Raw genomic sequence first — 21789 nt, forward strand, 5'->3', positions numbered from 1 at the left:
AAAGAAGAGAAAATAAGGAAAACTGGATCAATCCAGTACATGGCAAGAAAGGAGAGGGAAAAAAAATTCAAAGAAATGTAATTACAGAAAAGGATAATGAATTAAAATCTATTTCTTAAAAGACAGTAATTCCAAGACTGGATTTTAAAAGACAACAACAGTTTTATGCTGTTTACAAAAGACAAATTTAAACCATAAAGTTGAAAAAGTACAGAAAAACGTATACCATGTAAATACTAGTAAAAATCTAGTGTGAAAACGGAACCAGATTAAAGAAGAAACAAACTTAGGAAAACAGACTAAGAGGGGGGAATCATTACTAGGGATACTAAGGATCCTTATTTAATGAATAAAAAGAAATATTCTGCCACCAAGTTATAAAAATTCCAAACCAAAATACATAGTGCTAACAAAATAGTCTCAAAATAAAATAAGCAAATGTAAACTGTCAAGTCCACAACTATTCTAGGAGAATGGCTTTAAAGCAGGAAAAAAAAAAAAAAAGATTCCTATATGTTTGTTTAAAAAGAAAACCTAAAACATAATGACAGGAAAAGTTAAAAGGAATGGAAAAATACTTACCACTAGCCTAAGGAAATCTCATGTAGAAATATCACTATCAGAAAAGCAGATTTTAAGACAAGTCACTCAGAAGGTGACAAACTAATCCAAAAACCATGACTATTTTGAAAAAAAACAAAAAAACAAAAAAACACCTTACCACACCATACATCAAAAAATGCCATACAGCTATAATAACCTGTGTCAGAGTGGTGCAGGGGGCGGACAAATTGACCAGTCGAGTCAACCCAGGATCCGAGCCGCATCTGCGACCTCACGGCAAAGCCAGATCCTTAGTCCACTGAGTGAGCCAGGGATCGAACCTGCGTCCTCATGGATACTAGTTGGGTCTGTTACCACTGAGCTACAACAGGAACTCCAGCTTTTTCCTTACTTAAAGGATCTGATCAGGGAAAAGGTTAACAATGGTTAATCTGGGTAGTGGCTATATGTCAACCTTCTGGTTACAAACAACAGGATCTGCTCTACTAGTTTAAGCAAAAAACAAATGGCTCACAAGAAATGAAGTCTAAGAAATGCCCATTATTACACCACAGAGCAGCTGTTGGGGAAAACAGCCTCACACCTTGCACCAGGACAGAGAAGGCTTGGAAATTCACTCTCCACTTGTTAAGAGACAAGACATAAAGGGGGACGTCACCAATTAGTGGATGTTCAAGCAGTGCCAGGTGCCACAAAGGAGGAAAAATGTCCTTCCAAATAAAGGTTTGTTAAATTATTTTTTGTATGCTCAAAATACTTAACAGTTTTTTAAAAGAAAAAAAATTTTGTGGGATGGAAATCCTGTGAAATCAGATTGTTATGATCATTATACAACTATAGATGTGATAAAGAAAGAAAGAAAGAAACAAAGAAAGAAAGAAAAAAAGAAAGAAAAGAAAAGAAGAGAAAAGAAAAAAATTCAAAGTATAAATCCGCAAAGAAGGGGAATGGGGGAGGACAGGCCAGGAATTTCAACCAATTCCTAAAAGATGGGACAGTGGAGTGACCGGTGCAACAGGAGAGGATGTCACCACCTCAGAACACATGTGGGGGGAGTCCAGCAGAAGAGAGAGCTGACCTGCCCAGCTGGCCTGGAGAAGCTCAGAGATGTGGAAGACTGAGGAGGGGCTAAAAAGAATGGGGTCAACCAAAGGTCTAAACCAAACTAGCTGGGTCTATCTACCCCATACCTCTGACCTCCAAAGACAGAAGGGCTTGAATCCAGATAGTTACACAGCTGAGATACTGGAGGGAACTCATAAAATAAGTAAAGAAGAGTCTAGGGAGAATGAGAGTCGTCGTTGCAGAAACCAGTCACCAAAACTGACAACCTCTTCATTCCGGCATTAGAAAATCCCCATCATAACAGCCAGTTTCACCTACTCATCCTTAAAGAAGCCAAACCTCACCCCTACCACAGAGCTGGGGCTCCCTGTAGCCACATTTTCAACTAAAACAACTAACAACCAAAAATCACTAGACTGGGAGTTTGGGGGGTAGAGGCTGAAACATGAAAGACTGAGATAAGGAAAAAATCTGTCTCTAGAAGAAAGATATCATTCAGGGACTGGGAAATACATGAACAAAGGAATAAATATATATCTACTAGTATCTCCAGAAAGATTCATGAGCACATACTACATCTGTTAAACACGAACAAGGGGCATTCCCGTTATGGCTCAGCGGTATCGAATATGACTAGTATCTATGAGGACACAGGCTGGCCTGGCCCCACTCAGTGGGTTAAAGATCCAGCGTTGCCATGAGCTATGGTGTAGGTTGGCAGCTGCATCTCCAATTCCACTCCTAGCTTGGGAACTTTCATATGCCTCAGGTGAGGTCCTAAAAAAAAAAAAAAAAAAAAAAAAATACATGAACAAGATGCTATGAACGTGTACCTCTAAGAGCTTCACCCTGACACCTGGAGTTTCCGTCGTCACTCAGTGGTAACAAATCTGACTGGTATCTGTGAAGACATGGGTTTGATCCCTGGCCTTGCTCAGTGGGTTATGGATCTGGCATTGCCATGAGCTGTGGTGTAGATCACAGAAGCGGCTCGGATCTGGCATTTCTGTGGCTGTGGTGTAGGCCAGCAGCTACAGCTCAATTGGACCCCTAGGCTAGGAATTTCCATATGTAGGTGCAGCCCTAAAAAAATAAAAATAAAAAATAAAAAATAAAGCTAAAAAAATTAAATAGGCTTTAAAAAATGCTTGACAAAATAATAAGCTCAATTAAAGACATTAGAACATAAATGCATAAATCCAAGACAAATGAGAGGAGAAAAATATAGAACAATGCAGAAGATCCAAAATCCAACTAAAAGGTGTTAAAGGAAAAAAAAAAAAAGAAAAGAAAAAAAAAAAGAATAAAATGTTTAAAAAAACAGAAACTTTCCTAGAGCTCAAAAGAAATGTCAAATTGAAAGTACCAAGGACAGAGTTCCCATTGTGGCTCAGTGGAAACAAATCTGACTAGCATCCAGGACACAGGTTCGATCTTTGGCACTGCACTGGGTTAGGGATCCAGCATTGCTAGTCAGCTGTGGTGCAGGCTGGCAGCTACAGCTCCAAATCAACCCCTAGCCTGGGAACCTCCATATGCCGTGGGTGTGGCCCTAAAAAGACAAAAAAAAAAAAAAAAAAAAAGAAAGTACCAAGGAGAATAGTTGAAGATCTAGCTAAAGATATGAAATTTTAGTACTTGACAACACCAAGTATAATACGGTCCTCAAACTGCCCAGGATATGTGTGCATGTAGGTTGTGTGACAGGGCAGGAGCTGGGGAGGAAGGCAGGATTGCATAGAACTGATTATATAAAAAGGAACAGAATCAGATTGGTATCAGACTTCTCATTTGCAACATCAGAAGCCAGAAGATAACGGAGTTGCTTTCAATCTCATGACAGAAAATTATTTTTCAATCTAGAATTCTGTCTGACCAAAGACTTGATCAAATGTTAGGCTGTAAAACAAAGCTGCTGTAGACAGGCAAGGGCTTACCTCTTAGCCACTTTTTCTTCAGACGGAACTTACTGTGGACTCCAGTGCAATGAAAAAGCTGCACACAAGGAACAGGAAGATACAGACTCTAGGAAAAAGTAGATCCCACCCAGGGAAGAAGTAAGATACTCAGACAAAACCTGTGCACCAAGCACTGAAACCAAAGGATTCGGCCTGGAATGGGAAGAAATTTTTTTGGCAAATCATTTTATAAAACTGATCATCAAGACTCGCGCAAAGCGTGGGGAAGCAGGTGCCCTCAGACACTATTGCTGGGGCTGCCGTTGAGCAAACCGTTTGGGAGGCTAGGCTCCAGCAGCAGCTGTCAAGGAGTCTACTACCAGAAGTGTATTCCTACAGAATCACTTAGACGAGAGACAGTGCAGAGTAGCACATCAGAGCATGTGAGAGAAAGCACCTGCGGCCACTTCCGGCTTTTACCTGCCAGTTCCGTGCTCTCCTGTTTCCTCATTTACAAAATGGAAACACCTTCCACGCAGGTTGTCGGGAGGACTACAGAAGAGATTCCATGTGAAAGGCTCAGCCCGATGGCCAGTGTGGAGGAAATACTTGTTATTCAGCAAATAGTTAATCTACCTACAAAACACTCGCCATTTTGCCCAAGGATGTTGACTGCACCACTGCTTAAAACGGTGAAAAATGGCAATTAGTATGATCCTATTTATGTTTTTAAAAGATTACCTTTGTATTTGTACATATGGGTTTATACATGCAGAAAAAAAGACTGAAAGGAGAAAACATGGCAAAGGGTTACATTCCAAAGAGTAGGAGGGGACAGAGTTGTTTCTGTGTAAAATTTTATTGTGAACATAAGCTGTTTCACCCTTTAGAGAAAGAAAAAAGTGTCAATACAAATCTTACAGAGGAAAAGAGTTAATCTTTACAAGCATGCATAAACATTACATAGAAAACTTTTATTTTAACTTACTAAACATATTTAAATTGAGGAAGTTACTAGGTAGATGCACTTTCCTCTGTAGGCTTAGTTTTATCTTCAGTTACCTGTAAAAATATAAATAGCTTTACTTTTCTAATGAACACTTTTAGTTTGACCCTTTACCCACCACTTAAAGTCATTCCACAATCCTTCTCTTATAATGATCCTTTGACTTTTCTCCTTCAATAGTAATTATTATAGAAAGTTAAGCAGAAAGAGAAGAAAACGTATATAACCAAGTTCCTAATATAAATTATCAAGTAAAGTACAACAATTCTGTTAAAAATATAATCTGAGACATATATCTAGACTTCTTGAGTTTGTTGTTTTTTCATCTATAAAATGAAATCATTAAAATAAGAAAAATATCAGGAGTTCCCATTGTGGCTCAGTTGTAAGGAACCTACCTGACTAGTATCCATGACGATGCAGATTCAATCCCTGGCCTCACTCATTGGGTTAAGGATCCTGCGTTGCTGTGGTGTAGGTCAAAGACATGGCTTGAATCCCACATTGCTATTGCTAGGCTGGCAGCTGCAGCTCCAATTTCACCCCTAGCCTGGAACTTCTATATGCCGCAGGTGTGGCCCTAAAAAGCAAAAAATGAAAGAAAGAAAAATATTGGCAGCGATGCAAAAATTTTATGCTGAAAAATATTAATACTTCTATTTTGAAGACAGCGTATGACAGATTTAGTAGAAATAGGTATCTGTATGTTCACATTTTTATTATAAGCCACTTAGATTTAGCAAACAAATGGAGCTACACTGTGTTCCCCATCCCCCTAAAACCTGCATTACCTATTTCAGTGAAGGGCTCTACCCAGGTGGCCAGCCTGGCATGAGAGAATCCGCAGTTCTCTTGCCTGCTTAGTTAATCACCAGTCCTATTCATTCCACCTAAGTAACTCTCACAGCCACTTTCAATGGCCTGCAGGACTTTAGGATCCCACCATCTACTATCCATCATAGGACTGCTGGCTTAAGTCACAGCTATTTGCCATGATGCCCCCTGAATGAGATTTTTTTTTTTTTTTTTTTTTTGTCTTTTGTCTTTTTTTTTTTTTTTTTTTTTGTTGTTGTTGTTGTTGTTGCTATTTCTTGGGCCGCTCCCGCGGCATATGGAGGTTCCCAGGCTAGGGGTTGAATCGGAGCTGTAGCCACCAGCCTATGCCAGAGCCACAGCAACGCGAGATCCGAGCCGCGTCTGCAACCTACACCACAGCTCACGGCAACGCTGGATCGTTAACCCACTGAGCAAGGGCAGGGACCGAACCCACAACCTCATGGTTCCTAGTCGGATTCGTTAACCACTGCGCCACGACGGGAACTCCGGAATGAGATTTTAATAGGAATAGTTTACCAATAGGTCACTTCCTTGTTCAAATTCTCCAGTTACCTCCAGTCACCTTCAGGAGGGGAAGGAAATTCCATATCACCAAAGACATGCCCCTCGTATTTATTTCCAACAAAGCTACCTGGACTCATCGCCCACCCTACACATGACTACACATGGGGATTCATCTTACATCACCATGCTCTCCACTCGGCCATGCCTCTTAGGCAAGGAGCTTCCTCTGAAATAAACCCGCCCCCAAGCAAATTATCTGCCTGGCCCGCTTTTATTCACCATTTATTTATTTATTTATTTATTTATTTTTGCCTTTTCTAGGGCTGCTCTTGCGGCATATGGAGGTTCCCAGGCTAGGTGTCTAATCGGAGCTGTAGCCACCGGCCTACACCAGAGCCACAGCAACGCGGGATCTGAATCGTGTCTGCAACCTACACCACAGCTCACAGCAACGCCGGATCCTTAACCCACTGAGCAAGGCAAGGGATCGAACCCGAAACCTCATGGTTCCTAGTCAGATTCGTTAACCACTGAGCCACAACGGGAACTCCTATTCACTCTATAAAACCAGCTTAAGAAATACCAATTCCTGGGAACCTTCCTTAACCAAACCCCTAGCTTGGTTTGGGCCCCTCTCCTCTTTATGCCAGAGCCCCACAGGTGCAGACCTGAATTGCCTGCTGATGCATCCAGTTATCCTAATCCAATAACTTCCTTGAGGACAGCAAGCAGATTCTGTTCATTACTACACCTACAGTTCCTGGCACATAACAGACATTCAACAAGCCTGTGTAGATGAATCAATGAACCACATGTTAAACCTAAGCCCCCCCCCCTTTTGTCTTTTATCCTTTTAGAGCAGCACCCATGGCATATGGAGGTTCCCAGGCTAGGGGTCTAATCAAAGCTGTTGCTGCCGGCCTATACCACAGCCACAGCAACACCAGATCTGAGCCTCGTCTGCAACCTACACAGCTCATGGCAACACCGGATCCTTAACCCACTGAGCAAGGCCAGGGATAGAGCCTGCAAATTCATGGTTCCTACTTGGATTTGTTTCCATTGTGCCATGATGGGAACTCCAATACCAGAATAAATTATAACAACACAAGTATTCAAATTTGGTTTTTCAGGACATTTACACATTTAATATGTCAACTGTCAAGGAGACTTTAAAACATATCTGGCAAATCTTTAAATGTTCATGAAGTTTACAAAAAATTTATAAGACCTAATTAACAACATTACAATCATACAGAATTATTACTATTTCTCTTCAAGTTCTACAATATCATTCCCATGATATTAACAAATAAAAACAAAGAGAACTGCCAAATAATTTTTCTCCTGCCAAAATACTATTAGGGTCAGCTACTGCAATACTGCTTTAGCTATTGAGACAACTAATTCCTTTTTTTCCCCTTTCTTTCTCTTTCTTTTCCTTTTTCTTTATTATTTTGTTGTGGTGGTGACGGTTGTTGCTTAATTTCAAGGAAAATTTCTTCATAGACATGTACTCACAAGCTGTTAAAAACACTTACCATTTTCCGAGACCTTTCCAATAGCTTATTCCATATTGTAAAATGTGCCTTGAAAAGAACAGGTTTACTACGAATTAAATAAAGTAGTAAAGTGAAAAACAGGCTGAGTCTACATAAATTTTAAACAAAACACATACATATAAAACTAGGCAGCACTAATGAGGCTAAGTGGTTACAAAAGTGAGTTTGAGTAGGGAAAAAAGGAAGATATGTACTATACAGAACAGCTTTTTGTTTAGCATTTAAGAAAAAGAAGACTTAAAGACTGAATATGCCATTCTTCTTTGTCCTTCTTAATCACTAGAAAGTAGTTCTAACAGGAAACAAAAATCGGCCCCCCTTTCCTATGGTTCTTCCTTAAATCACCAATTTCAACATGATAGAGGTCATTCTTCAAATCATAAGCAATCATAGAGAGAGGGTCATTAAGAGCCAACTATGACACCTCACACTGAAATAGCAGACTTAGAGAATTTGGTAAATTAACCTAAAGAATAAGTAAAACCAACAAAGACAACAGTAAAATTATAGAACCAGTTTCCTTAATCATCAACAAATCTTCTGTAGCAGCAGCGCATGAGAATGCATAAACGAAAACTGTGCAAAGTGCATAATGACCACATCGATGTCACTAAGTCAGCTGAAGGTGACACTAAGGGATATGGGTCAGTCATGGACAACTTCACACACTGGTAAATGAGCTAGTAAAATCTGTAAGAAAAGGTGAAATTACTAAGTATGTTCATGCAAACCTTTCTGGAGGAAGAGCAGCCTGGTATATTTAAAGGGAAAACATGGTTTGTGTAAAAAGGAAAATAGGAGTTCCCTGGTGATCTAGCAGTTAAGGATCAGGTATCATCATTGCTGTGTTACAGGTTCAATCCCTGGCCTGGGAATGTGCTGTAGGTGTAGCCAAAAAAAAGGAAAAGAAAAAGGAAAAAGAGCTGGTGGAGACTCTAAGCTGGTGTTGCCGAAAGCTGCAGTGTAGGTTGCAGATGTGGCTTGGTTCCCACGTTGCTGTGGCTGTGGCATAGGTCTGCTGCTGCAGCTCTGATTCAACTTATAGCCTGGGAACTTCCATATGCCACAAGTGTGGCCATAAAGAGAAAAAACTATATATTGAATGATCTCATTCACATGACATTCTTGAAATAACAAAATTATAAAAATGGAGAACAGATTGGTAGCTGCCAGAAGCAAAGAGGTGCAGGCAGGGCAGAGGGGAGTAGATGTGGGTGGTTGTGACTATAAAAGGCCAACAGGAGGGATCCTTGTGAAGGAACAGTTGTGTCCTCACTGTATCAATGCCCACCCTCTAGGTGCTCACAGCATCAACGCCCACCCTCCAGTGCTCACAGCATTAATGCCCAACTCTATGTGTGATGCATGTTACCACTGGAGAAACTGGGTAACGGAACTTGGGATCTCTCTGCATTATTTCTTATGATTGCATATAAATCTACAATTGTCTCAATATCAGAAGTCTAATTTAAAAAAAGAAAAGGAGCAGCATGGGTGGGAGCAATATGGAAAATGATACAAAATGATACAGAAAAAAGAGAAAAGATCCTCAGAATCAGGAGAAGAACATGCCTGGTGTAAGGTCAAAAGGCATTCCAGAAGGTCTTATCAGTATGTGCTCCACCTCCCCTTGCCACTCCCTCCCACATGCTACTTTGAAAAACTAAAAATACTATCTCAATTTCGTTTAATATTTTTCAACTAGTATTTCATTTGTAAATTATCTATTTACATTCTGGGTAAGATTGTTTTTATTCATAAACCCAAGCTGACAAAATATTAGTGTTACACAGCTTAATGAAAATTAAAATGTATGTCGTTCAAATTGGTATAAAAACCAAGACCAGAATCACGCCCACACCCATACCCAAAGGGAGACCTGAGATATTAACTCTACTTACTCTTAAGTGCACAGGTAAAGAGAGACCCTGGAATCTTCGTACAAGACTCGACTGGGTCTGGAGATTATGAACTGCTGATACTTCATACTGGAAACAAATACTTGTTCTTGGAATAAGAGGGCCTTCGCTCACATCAATGAAATCACCAAATCTGATTCAATTTTAAAAATAAACAAATAGAACCTCAGAAATTGACAAAACATTGTAAATCAACTATAACAAAAATACATAAAAATAAGCAAATAGATCCTCAATTCAAATCACTTACAATAGTATGAAAAAAACATATATTCATTTTCTTTGCCACCATATCCCTAATCAAGAACAATCCACATGGATCAGTTGAGCCTCTAATGGCCCCTGATACAATGATCTCAAGCGAAGAGACTATAATTTTGAAAATTAAAATCAGTGAGTCTTTTGCTTAATTAGCATTGATATAAATTTAAAGATTTTATTTATTTTATTTTTATTTTTGTCTTTTTAGGGCTGTACCCACAGCATGTGGAGATTCCCAGGCTAGGGGTCCAATTGGAGCTGTAGCTGCTGGCCTACATCAGAGCGACAGCAATGTGGGATCCGAGCGGCATATGACCTACGCCACAGCTCACGGCAATGCCAGATCCTCAACCCCCGAATGAGGCCAGGGATCGCACCTGAGTCCTCATGGATGCTAGGTTCATTAACTGCTGAGCCACAATGGGAACTCTGATATAATTTTAAAGATTTTTAAAGATCACTGAACACATTGTGCTATCAAGTGGGTTCAATGTACAAAACTGATAACCTAAAATCTTATAACAACTAATTGCAACACAATTTAGAATTTAGCATGTAGGAAAGATGATATCCAGAGAGCAGCTTGTTAGAGGAAAAAAGTTAAGTCTGAGTCGAGAAAACATAAGGATGCAACAAGCAGATACAGGCCATGAAGATGCTTCTGCATAATGCATTGTCTTCTCTCTCTCATCCCTGCATCAGAATTCATGCTGTGAGATAACTTTACTTATATGAACATAAGTAATAACCAGTTAGTCAGCATTCGTATTTCCATATACACGAGTTATGCTCAATTCATAACAATGAATATTTTGCCCAAATTCAAATTAACTCTAAAAACCACATTTTTTAACTATGGTTTCCAACTCTTAAAATGCAGAAAGAAAAATAACAAACAATATAATGAGGAACAGAAACCACAGCTGTTCCTGAAGATAACAAAGCTTCCAATTACCACCATATCAAAAAATTGAAGCAATAGAAAAGAATAACAAATTAATGTACAAATTCATCTTTTTCAGTCATGCATTAGTCGAGTAACAATAAAACTAAACCTTATTAGCACAGCAGCTAATTTTTTTTTTTTTTTTTAATTTTTTACTTACCTGTGCAGTTTGACTATTCTCTCAGGGTTCTGAGATGCTTTCTCTTCTATGAAATCTAATTTGTACCTAAAAAACAGCAAAGAAAAAAACTTTTTACTTCTAAATATACAAAATGGTGTTTAAAGCTACTTCCCTTTGTCTTCCTCTTCAGCCAGTTTTTGAAAGGGGGTTTACACTTGGAGCCTCCCCTTCCTCACTTCCCATTCATGCCTCACTCTCACCTCCTTCAATCTAGCCACAGCCCCAGGACTCCACCAACCTTTCTTGTCAGGTACCTCCTTGTTTGCACAGTTTTTTGGTTTTTTTTTGTTTGTTTTTTTGGTTTTTTTTGGCCATACCAGCAGCATGTGGAAGTTCCCAGGACAGGGATCGAACCTACCCCACAGCAGCTATCCAAACCACTGCAGTGACAATGCCTGATCCTTAACCCACTGTGCCACCAGGGAACTCCTATACAGCTTTAATAACCACTTACACACTTCTGTCTTCCACACCTTTACTTCTAACCCACATACCTCTTCTGCCCTAGACCATATAGCCAAGACACTTCTGGACATCCACAAGCACCTTCCACTCCCAAATTCTCAAACTGAACAAAAACTTATCCCCTCTTTTCTCACCAAATTTATTCCTGAATTCCCTAGCTTAGAACATAACACCACCAATCACTCACACAACCAAGTGAAAAATTTCAGACTTTCCTTCACTTCTGTTTCTTCTACCACACTCCCTCCATCCAATTCACTACCAAGTCATGTCAATTCTACTGCCTAAATGTCTCTCAAATCTACTTGAGTCTGTGAGCAGAGCTAATAGCAAAGATGACACTGCAAGGCCAAGTTCAAGTCATGACTTCACCACTCACCATTAAGAGCCTTGCCTATGTACCCCAGAATGCTATACAAATATTACACGTGTGTGGGGCAAGGTTGGGAGGCATTAGTTCATGAAAAATATCCACTTACTGCCACACCCCTTCTGCCAGAGTCCTGATGTATTTACTGAGGAAGACAATTCCCTTGAATACTTGTTCCTCCTGATCCACCTCTAAGGGATGCTCCCGTCCTCTGAGAGCCAAAGACACTGAGAGTTCCCCTGCAGCAGGAAGGCCCCATCACTGATCCAGCGTCAACCATTCAAAACTCTCTGTCCCCTTAAATCTGCTCCCAAATGATCTACCACCTCCTTCGACACATTGAGCTGAAGTTACCAAAGTCCTACAAGCCTCTCCTTTGACAGATGGGTCAGGGGAGAAAAAGAAATCTCGGTGTACATGGAATCAAAGTCTAGAGTACGCTGTCCAATATGGTAGCTGTGGAGCAATTAAACGTAATGAGTCCTCACTGAAACATGCCTTAAGCGTAAAACACTCACTAGATTCTCAAGACAGTATGAAAAAGAGAATAAAAATATCATTTTTTTAATACTGCTCACATGTTGAAATAACATTTCAGATACACTGTTCAAATAAACATGTATGATTAAACTTCACTTCTGATTTTTTTTTAATGTAGCTACTAGGAAATTTCATTATATAGATGACTCAGATTATATTTCTATCATACAACACGGCCCTAAAATTTTACCAGGGGAGGTTACTTGATATGTTCTAATTCAAGGAATTTTCTTATAGAATTAATGGTAATTTAGTTGTAAAGAACCGTTTGTACTTTAGTTCAGTATATTCCTACTGTTTTCTAAGGATGCTAGTTCTAGGATATGCTAAATATTATAAACTAGCCTCACGAGAATTAGTGCCTCAATTTATAAAGAGCTAAGGAATTCTAACCCATTACCTTTAACAACTGCAGGTGCAAAATTCTGGCTTCAGAATCTAGCATCTGTTATTTTTTGCAATACAGAATTCCTTTTCTAATTAATTCTAATTTCAATTAAATTAGTTGAAGATAAACTGGAAATTTTCTATGAGAAAGGGAATTGAGAAGCCAGGAAGAACTAAATGTTGGTAAAGAAAACCCATCAAATAGATAATTCCATTTAGAAGACTAAGTCCTGGCTGTGTGAACATTTTATTTCAGCTGTTAGCTCCCTCCAAACAACTGGCATTTTCTGTCTTACTCTTTTCATTTAAAAGAGTGGAAAGATGGGAAGGAAAGGTTGCCAAATGCAATACGGTTTAAATAAATTTAAATTTAAATTCAAAATAATAGTTTCTTAACATATGCTATCACTTCACAATAGAAGGAAAAAAGGGAAACATACTGCTACAGTGACATAAAGAGAAGGACTGGCGAACAAAAAGGTAAAACAAAGTAAGAAAATCATCAAAGGTTGTGAGGGCACTTTTTCTCAGTGAAATAAGCAATGAAAAGAACGAAAGAAAATAGGCTGGTACAAAAAAGAGATCATAGAGCTAAAAACTAAAAGGTGTCCCATGTACACATAAACATAAAAATTCTGAAGAGCTGAATTTTCTTTATCACATAAAACTTTGGGAGGTTTAATTTTGTTTTAAAGGAACCCAACACTTACTTATTGTGTTGAAATATTTCTAATGCCACTTTTGCTTCAACTTCCAGAGTTTCAAATGGAAGATCTTTATAAATTAAAGCACGAGCATCTTTTGTGAAGGAATGTAGGTTCTCCTTAAAAATGAAAGCATTAACTTTCTGTAACAATTTACTTAAAAGTATTTCTCTATAAGACAAATAAAGTTATATGCTTAATATTTTTTATTTTTATTTTTATTTTTTTTTTGCTATTTCTTGGGCCGCTCCCACGGCATATGGAGGTTCCCAGGCTAGGGGTCTAATCGGAGCTGTAGCCACAGGCCTACGCCAGAGCCACAGCAACGCAGGATCCGAGCCACGTCTGCAACCTACACCACAGCTCACGGCAACGCCGGATCCTTAACCCACTGAGCAAGGGCAGGGACCGAACCCGCGACCTCATGGTTCCTAGTCGGATTCGTTAACCACTGCGCCACGACGGGAACTCCATATGCTTAATATTTTAAAGCCAACTACAAGTAAAAGAAAATTTGTTAAGAAAGAAGCATAAATTTGCAACAATTAAATATTTGAAACATAAACTGTAGGATTAGAAATTTCTCCCAACTCTACAAACTATAAAACATATTGCTAACTTATAATTAAATATCGGCCTGTATTAGAAATAATTAAGGATAGTTCTACAAAGAAATTTTAATAAACATTTCATTCAAATTATACATTTGTTTCATTAAAATGATAATGCAACAAGTATAAATGCTAGTAAGAAAATAGTAAGATATAAAAACTTGTTTATACTGTGAGTAAAACTAAGCTTTTTAAATAAATGCATGAGGAAAAAATTATTGTTTATATGAATCAGAAAGTTTCACTAGGAAATGTCGTCACTGGCCTTGTCCAAAATACAGCATAAATTCAATTAGAAATTTCTGTTTAATGAAACTGTCAGTTTTACACAATTAAAATAATGAATACACATTTGTTTATGAGATTTTTAATAAGAACTATAATTGAGTTTTCACACTATAAATCATTACTAATACTGAAAAGATCAAGCACTATTACGCAAATAATTTCTGTACTAAATCCTTTCCATAAACTTTCTAATGGACTCTTTTGAATGAAATGACTCTTCTCCATTCTCAAAGGGATAATTTACTATACAACAAGTCCATATTCATAGTTTAATATAGCTGTTACTTGAATGTAATTCTCCTCTACCATCTCTAAGCCTTCCACTCAACCCCATGGTGCTTACAATTAACTAATACATTTCTCTTTTAAAAAAGGAAAATAAGGGAGTTCCCGTCGTGGCTCAGTGGTTAACAAATCTGACTAGGAACCATGAGGTTGCGGGTTCGATCCCTGGCCTTGCTCAGGGGGTTAAGGATCCGGTGTTGCCGTGAGCTGTGGTGTCAGTCGCAGACACGGCTGGGATCCAGCATTGCTGTGGTTCTGGCATAGGCCGGCGGCTACAGCTCCGATTAGACCCCTAGCCTGGGAACCTCCATATGCCATGGGTGCGGCCCTAGAAAAGACAAAAAGACAAAAAAACTAAAAAAAATAAAATAAAATAAAAAAGGAAAATGAGACAGTAAGTTTCATAGACAATGAGAGTTTATTCTTGATCTCATTCGTTTTTTACTTAACTCCCCCAATAAAATAAGAATCTTGACAGACTTGGGGGAAAAAAAAGAACTGATATTGAAATGAGTCCAGGGATCATGAAGAACGGTTCCAATCTCTTCCCTGACCCCCCTCCATCTCTCCCTATGCCTCTCTCCCTGTCTTTCTTCTTCCTGATTCCCTCATCTTTCCCTCTGTTTTAACTGTTGTTGGCTGTGCCTGCAGCATGTGAAAATTCCCAGGCCAGGGATTGAACCCACAGGCAATGACCTGAGCCACAGCAGTGACCATGCTGGATCCCTTAACCGGTAGGCCACCAGGGAACTTATCTCCTTCTTGATATTAAGCAATTTGGTCAGGATTATACAAGAAATAACTTACAAAGCCAAAATTTAAACCTAAATCTGCCCTGACTCCAAAATTTTTGCTTTTAGGAATTACACTATTTTACTAACCTTTAATTGTGCTACTAAGAAAAAAATTACCAATTATAATAAGATGCTATCTCCTATAAAACATACCTGTTCCCAGAGATATTCAAAAGTGAAAAAGGGAGCTCCCATTATAGCTCAGCAGTTAACAAACCCAGCTAGAATCCATGAGGATGCGGGTTCAATCCCTGGCCCCTCTCAGCAGGTTAGGGATCGAGCCGTGAGCTATGGTGTAGGCCAGCAGCTACAGCTCTGATTCGATCCCTAACCTGGGAACCTACATATGCCACAGCTACAGCCCTAAAAAGACAAAAAAAAAAGTGAAGAAAGATGTATACAGTGGAATTGATAAATGATATGCTACACCACCTCCCCTTTTCTAATCTCCAGACTTCCAATCTGCAGGGCATACAGTTTTGCTTAATTAAGAATCAGGATTTTACCTACTCTCCCTAATCACGACTAAGTCTAGGTCTAGACCCTCTCTGTGAGCCAGGCTCCGGCTGCTCCCCAAGACCCAGACCAACAAAGAGACCCTCATTTTGAAGGCAGACAATTCCAGAAGAAGCTAGTGTGCTGCTATCTGGGTGAATTTTGTCAAAGTCTGACATTTTAATTCACCCCCAACTCTCAATGTAACCCTTGTTTATAGGAAGATCTCAATAGGCAACAGGCTAAAATGGTTTAGAGCAGTGATTTGAAAATGGTGCTAAAAATCCAAGGAGGTGAGGCTCCCAGCTCCCCCTACCATATCAACCAAGATAAACTTCTATATTATATATCTTGATTACCACCCTGGTGTGAATATACTTAATCATATGCCTCTGTTTTAAATATGATGAAAAAGCAACAATAAAGATAGACAGGAGTCCTGTCATGGCTCAGTGGTAACAAACCCGACTAGCATCCATGAGGACACAGGTTCAATCTCTGGCCTCGCTCAGTGTGTTAAAGATCCAGTGTTGCTGCAAGCTTTGGTGTAGGGCAAAGATGTGGCTCAGATCCCAAGTTGCTATGGCTGTGGTGTAGGCCGGCAGCTGCAGGTCCGATTCTACCCCTGGCCTGGGAACTTCCATATTCCGTGGTGCAGCCCTAAAAAGAAAAAAAAAAAAAAAAAAAAGATAGCTACACAGTCTTTTAAATAACTTCAACATGCAGTACTATTCAACAATACTAACAAGGAATCATTCTAACAAAGAAAGGCACAGACTCCAAAATCAATACTCCACAGAGTTACACTTACTTTTGTTGGCATCCACTCATCAAGTCTCTTATCCAAAACAACGTCATAGCAGAAAGCTCCAGCGATTACTATAAATCCAACCAAAATAGAAAGCAATGTCAAAGCAAACAACCAAAGGCCCATCAACCAGTGAATGGATAAATGAAACAGGGCTAGCCATACAATGGAATACCACTCAATAAGGAGAAAGAAGCTAACCACTGCTGCAGGCTATACTAAAAGCCTCGAAAATATTATGCTGAGGAAAAGAAGGCAGATTCGAGAGATGCTTACTATGCATTTTTTTTTAGGGGAGGAGAAAAAGCAAAGTCAAGTCTGCTAGGATGGAAAGTTACTACTTTGCAACAAATGAATATTTAGATCATAAAATGAAGGCTATTAATTTGTTTACTTATATGAGCACATTACCTGGAACTTCTGGAGCTCGGACCAAACTGACCACATATTCATCTTTGAACGCCCTCTCTATCACACAGCCCATCATCATGGCACAAGAACGCCAATAAGCCTAGAAAAATAAAATACACACAAACGTAATACACACTAAGATTCATTAACGTTACTTCAACATTAAAATTCAGGTTGACTTTTGACTTAGGAACTATTTCTCCACTATCTGTCCATCTTCAGCATGAGGCAATTGTTACCATCAGGCCATGACATCACTTCCACCAAGCAAAACCCACAAGGGAATGGAGCACCACCTTCCTGTGGTTAGCGATGCCTGTGTAAGGTAAGACTCACTAATGTCTATCAGGCAATAAACAGTTTTACAATTTTTTTTTATCTGGTAGCAACTGTACTTCTTTTTTCTTTTTCTTTTTAGGGCCACACTTACAACATATGCAAGTTCCCAGGCTAGGGGTCAAATCAGAGCTGCAGCTGCAGGCCTACGCCACAGCCACAGCAATGCCAGATCAGCAAGACGGGATCCTTAACCCACAGAGAGAGGCCAGGGATCAAACCTGTGTTCTCATGGACACTATGTCAGGTTCTTAACCTGCTGAGCCACAAAAGGAACTCCTCTATATACACTTTTAAATAAATCTAGCTCTTAGGATAATTATTTCAAAAAAAAAACTGCTTCCTTTCTCCATTGCACTTTCAGAATTTTTCCTCCTCTGAATCAAATATTTCTATCCTTAACAGTGAGCAAATTTTGTCATGCATCTAACCTACTCTCAGAATTTACATCTATTTCTTTTAATTTCTTTTTTTTTTTTTTTTTCTTTTCTTTTCTTTCTTTTTAACAGCCAAACCTGTGGCATATAGAAGTTCCTGGTCTAGGGGTCAAGTGAGAACTGCAGCTGCCAGCCTACACAACACCAAGGAAATGCCAGATCAGAGCCGCATCTGCAACCTATGCCGCAGTTTGTGGCAACGTCGGATCCTTAACCCCCTGAGCAAGGCCAGGGCTCAAACCCACATCTATGTCGAGTTCTTAACCCACTAAGCCACAACAGGAACTCCAGTAACTTTATTTTTAACCCAAGATAAAGTTAACTTGTTAACAAACTTGTGCTAAAGTAAAATAAGTATATTAATATGTATTTGGTTATACCATACATAATGAATTGAACACCACTGGGAATTTTTGAACTATGAAAATGCCTAATCTACCAAGTAACACCCTGATTACCTAGTACAGTACAATATCTGAATTTGACCATATCTGCACATTTCATACTCCATAAAAAATAGATTTTAATTAAAAAAAAGAGAAGGAAAAACCTGGCGGGGGTGGGGGGGGGGAGAAGGACAAAAGAACACAGAGGCAGAAATACCTTATTTACTTCTCCAGGATCATCATCTTTGAAAGTAAGAAATTTAATTTCACAGGACTTGGTCAAAGGCTTGTACATGTCCCAAGGCTGTCCATCCACAAGGGCCAGAATGGACTTCCTGCAGTACCACTCACTTAAATCTAGAAATTTAAAACAGATTGAAGATCTAAATCTAACAAAACCCAAGTGAAAAGTTACATGTTTAAGTGCTATATAAAGAAATAAAACAGTAGAAAGGCAAGATGGTTCAAGCTGCCTTTTTTGGGGAGGAAAAAAAAAAAAATTGTAGCCAATAGAAAAAGAATTCCCAACACAGCCAATGTATTGTTTTCCTTGTTTTTTGTTTGTTTGTTTTTCTTCGATTTCCTGTTCAGCCATTTCATATAAGAAGAAGACACAAATGAATCCTCCCCCTTCAAATCATGGCAATTTAATCTATCCCATAAGCATAGCCACTAAAATCTATTATTAGGAGATAATGTGGTAGTCAAATGGGAAAATGTATTGTTAATTATTAATCAAATTACCCAAAGAAAGCATTTACAAAATCATTAAGGATAAGTCTAATTTGAAATTAACCTGTCGATTACTAAGTAATAAACAATTTTCAAGAGCTACACTTAAACATTCAGAGAGCAGCATCATAGGCGTATCATTATGGATATTTGGATATACACACACACCACTTAGGAGAGAAAAATATAAAAATATACACCCACAGGAAGTCTGTTCTGGATGTGTTTGGGGACTTGCTCCCAAACCCTCTCTTATCTCCTTAACACGCACTCTTCAAGTTAAATGCTACAGTTACCAGTTGTAAATTATCAGTATGAATTCACATGTAAGTCAATCAGTTCTGGTCTGTTATATGACTCTAGAATACAACTCCAATCCTGATTAGATTTTTTTTGAGTACACAACTATTTACAGAAGTGTTCAAAACACAGGTTCTAATTAAGTTCCATAAGGCAGGGATCATGCCGATTTTTGCTCACTCACCACTATATCTAGAGTCTAGCTCCAGGCCTAAACTATAAACAGGTACTCAATATAAGTTTACTGAATAATGGACAGTATGAATGATAAGCAAGTCTGAGGGTGGGGGTCATGCTGAGAGTGGTTCAGAGGCTTCATCTCTACATGTGATGTGTGTAAAATGCCTTCTGAGCGTTATCTTCGCCTCCTCCGTATTCCTAATGCCTATCTTACAGCAAACAAGTAAGAAATTCTAAGTACTAATTCAAGTGCGAAGGTAAATGAAGATCAAGAGTATACACTCAGGTCACTTTAGGCTTTTACCTATCATTAATTACTTAAATAGAATCATTACTAAGTTTTCCAAAAATCTGAGCAATGCAGCTAATTATATATGACAAGCATGTAGGTCTAAGTATGCATTTTTTGTTCTTTTGGAATTTAAACTTCACCAGTTCTATCAAAGCTACCACAAAAAGCATTCTGATTGAAAATAATGTATCAAGCCTCTGTTCCCTTCATTTCCACACAAAATCGCACCAGGGCATTGTTATCTCCCTTGAGATATGAACACAATAAATATTTTTACCCCAATCACACTCATCTCATGCACATCTCCACCCACACATTTACTACAGGTACGTGTAAATGTAAACAAAACACAACACACACAGAGGCAAGTGCAAGCAGATAAAAGATGTCGGTTAGGCTCTAAAGAGCAGGAAAGGAAAGGAAGGCAAAAAAGCGAGCCATCTGAGGCCAGAGAGGTCCCTCTGTCCCCAGATCTTTTAATGGGACTCACACGGTGACTGCTCACATTCCACCAGAGTGTGTCTAAAAGGGGCAAGCACACTAGTAGCAATGCTTTCAGGTCTGCCTTCTGCAGAAACCCTAGCACTCTAGACTCAGCCAGATGCAATCAAATCCAGGACAACCTTGCCAGACCCATGGACAGCTAAGCTGACAGCGAACACACAGCAAGACAGTAAGGGGAACTTCCAGCAAGTTCAGGAAGCAATTACAGCATCTTGTCTCCTCTGCCCTAGTTCTTCCTCTGATTTATGTAAAATCATCAAAACGGTATCCTGATTCATTACTTACGCATGGCACAACTATAAGGAGTTGAAATGTTTTTATTCATCACGAAGACAGTGCCAGGGTCAGTTTTCCCAACGTGTTTAACTTCAATCTTCTCAGTCCGGGGAGTTAAGGATAGCTGCCTGTTTTTCTCTTTGTTAAAGAGATCATTCTGCATCTCTATCAGTTCGGTCGGTGACAGCTGAGAAGCTGGTGATGTTGCTATCAATCCTGGGCAGAAGTTACAATAGATGTGAAGACTGACATAACAGTAACTTAAAAATGAATATGACAAAATAAATAACCTACTAACCTACCCTGTTCCACTCCCACATCACTACCCTCCTACAACAAGAGCAAGAGGCAAGGGAATTTTAAACGCCCTTTATCAAAATGAGCTCATCGGTAAACTTACACCCTTTCCAATACTAATCATTAAAACGCCGACAGAAGAAAACTGCAGCCTGCCCAGATCCGCACCTTCATTTCAACTGTGCTCTCTCACCATCGAGCTCCACTTCCCAGTTTCCTCGGCCGTATCCCGATCTGTGCTTTACAGTAAGGGCAGAAAGTAACCGGGAAGGGGAGTCCAAACCAGACCGGTCATTGGGAAGGTGAGCAAAGTTGTCGCTTGGAAAAGGTCTTCGGGGACATGAAAGCTCCAAGAGACTGGAGGTCCCGCGCGCAAACCTCCCCGTATCTAAATCGAGAAATGCTGAGTTTATTTTCCAAACCCCAAATCAGAGGTCCCCTGATTTAGTTCTCCTGATTTGCCTCAAATCGGGCAAGCAGGTACGAGTGTTCCCACGGGGAAATCAGGACGTGTATGCACCGGCACATGGGCTCTTCCCCCACCCCAGAGCCGTCCCGCCCCCCTAGGATCGGTACCCCCAAGGGCGGGAGGGCACGGCCGCCACAGCACGGACTTAAAGACCCTCCTCCGCACCAGCGCGGCGGGGCCTCCCAGGATCGGCCTCTGGCCCATTCTGGGCGGACACCACCTCCTAATCCTGGCTCCCGTCCCCATGGCCGCTGACACTCACTCCAGCCAGCCTCGCCGCGGGGGACGGCCCTCCAGAGCCGCAACCCCCAAGCCCCCATGGCCATGGCCTCCTTCCCGAGCGCAGGAACCGCCGCGCGCAGGTCCTGCTCTGTCTTCTTCCCCGGAAGCTCGGAGCGCGCACTCCGGGTTCCGTCAGGTAATTTCGTTCCGGGGCCCGGCCCCCGGCTGCATCTGCCACTAGGGGGCGCGAGAGTCAGTGGCCGGAGGTCCCGCGTCTGGAACCCGGTCTTTTCCAGGCGCTTGGAAGGTGACCAGAGGTCCTGGACGCCAGAGTGGCCGGTCTGCCACCCTGTGGGCTCTGTGGGAGAACAAGCATCTCTTTTGGAGCCTCAAAGCCCGAAACGCACCGTCACCCTCCGTCCTCCACGGGTTCGATCACCTGCTTCTTGCAAACAAT

General features: G+C 40.1%; 1 protein-coding gene and 1 non-coding gene across 9 annotated transcripts; both read right to left on the bottom strand.

Annotated features, from left to right (window-relative positions):
• Positions 1–4367: 4367 nt before the first annotated feature.
• MRPL39 (mitochondrial ribosomal protein L39) lies at positions 4368–21470 on the bottom strand. Of its 8 annotated transcripts, none has more exons than XM_005670308.4 (11): positions 21373–21470; positions 20810–21029; positions 20354–20560; positions 18278–18417; positions 16902–17001; positions 16494–16561; positions 13216–13328; positions 10723–10788; positions 9338–9488; positions 7416–7463; positions 4368–4589 (listed from the first exon to the last, which is right to left on the bottom strand). In XM_005670308.4, the coding sequence occupies exons 3-11, from the start codon at positions 20505–20507 to the stop codon at positions 4542–4544; spliced, it is 888 nt and encodes a 295-aa protein (XP_005670365.1). In that variant the 5' UTR covers positions 20508–20560; positions 20810–21029; positions 21373–21470; the 3' UTR covers positions 4368–4541. The 8 variants fall into 8 exon arrangements, 5 of the variants coding, with proteins under 5 accessions (XP_005670365.1, XP_003132793.4, XP_084847987.1 ...); XM_084991862.1 differs by lacking the exon at positions 4368–4589 and adding an exon at positions 4932–5113; XR_014825096.1 differs by lacking the exon at positions 20810–21029 and having other exon boundaries at positions 4368–5535; positions 5855–7463.
• LOC146397841 (small nucleolar RNA SNORA29) lies at positions 18638–18776 on the bottom strand. Its single transcript, XR_014825399.1, has one exon. It is a non-coding gene; the product is annotated as a small nucleolar RNA SNORA29 (small nucleolar RNA).
• Positions 21471–21789: the final 319 nt, after the last annotated feature.

Source organism: Sus scrofa, chromosome 13 (genome assembly GCF_054392235.1).
Source record: "Sus scrofa isolate SSC_HxYL_T2T_F1_AM1 chromosome 13, Sscrofa_HxYL_maternal_Yorkshire_Landrace_v2.0, whole genome shotgun sequence".
NCBI lineage: Eukaryota > Metazoa > Chordata > Mammalia > Artiodactyla > Suidae > Sus > Sus scrofa.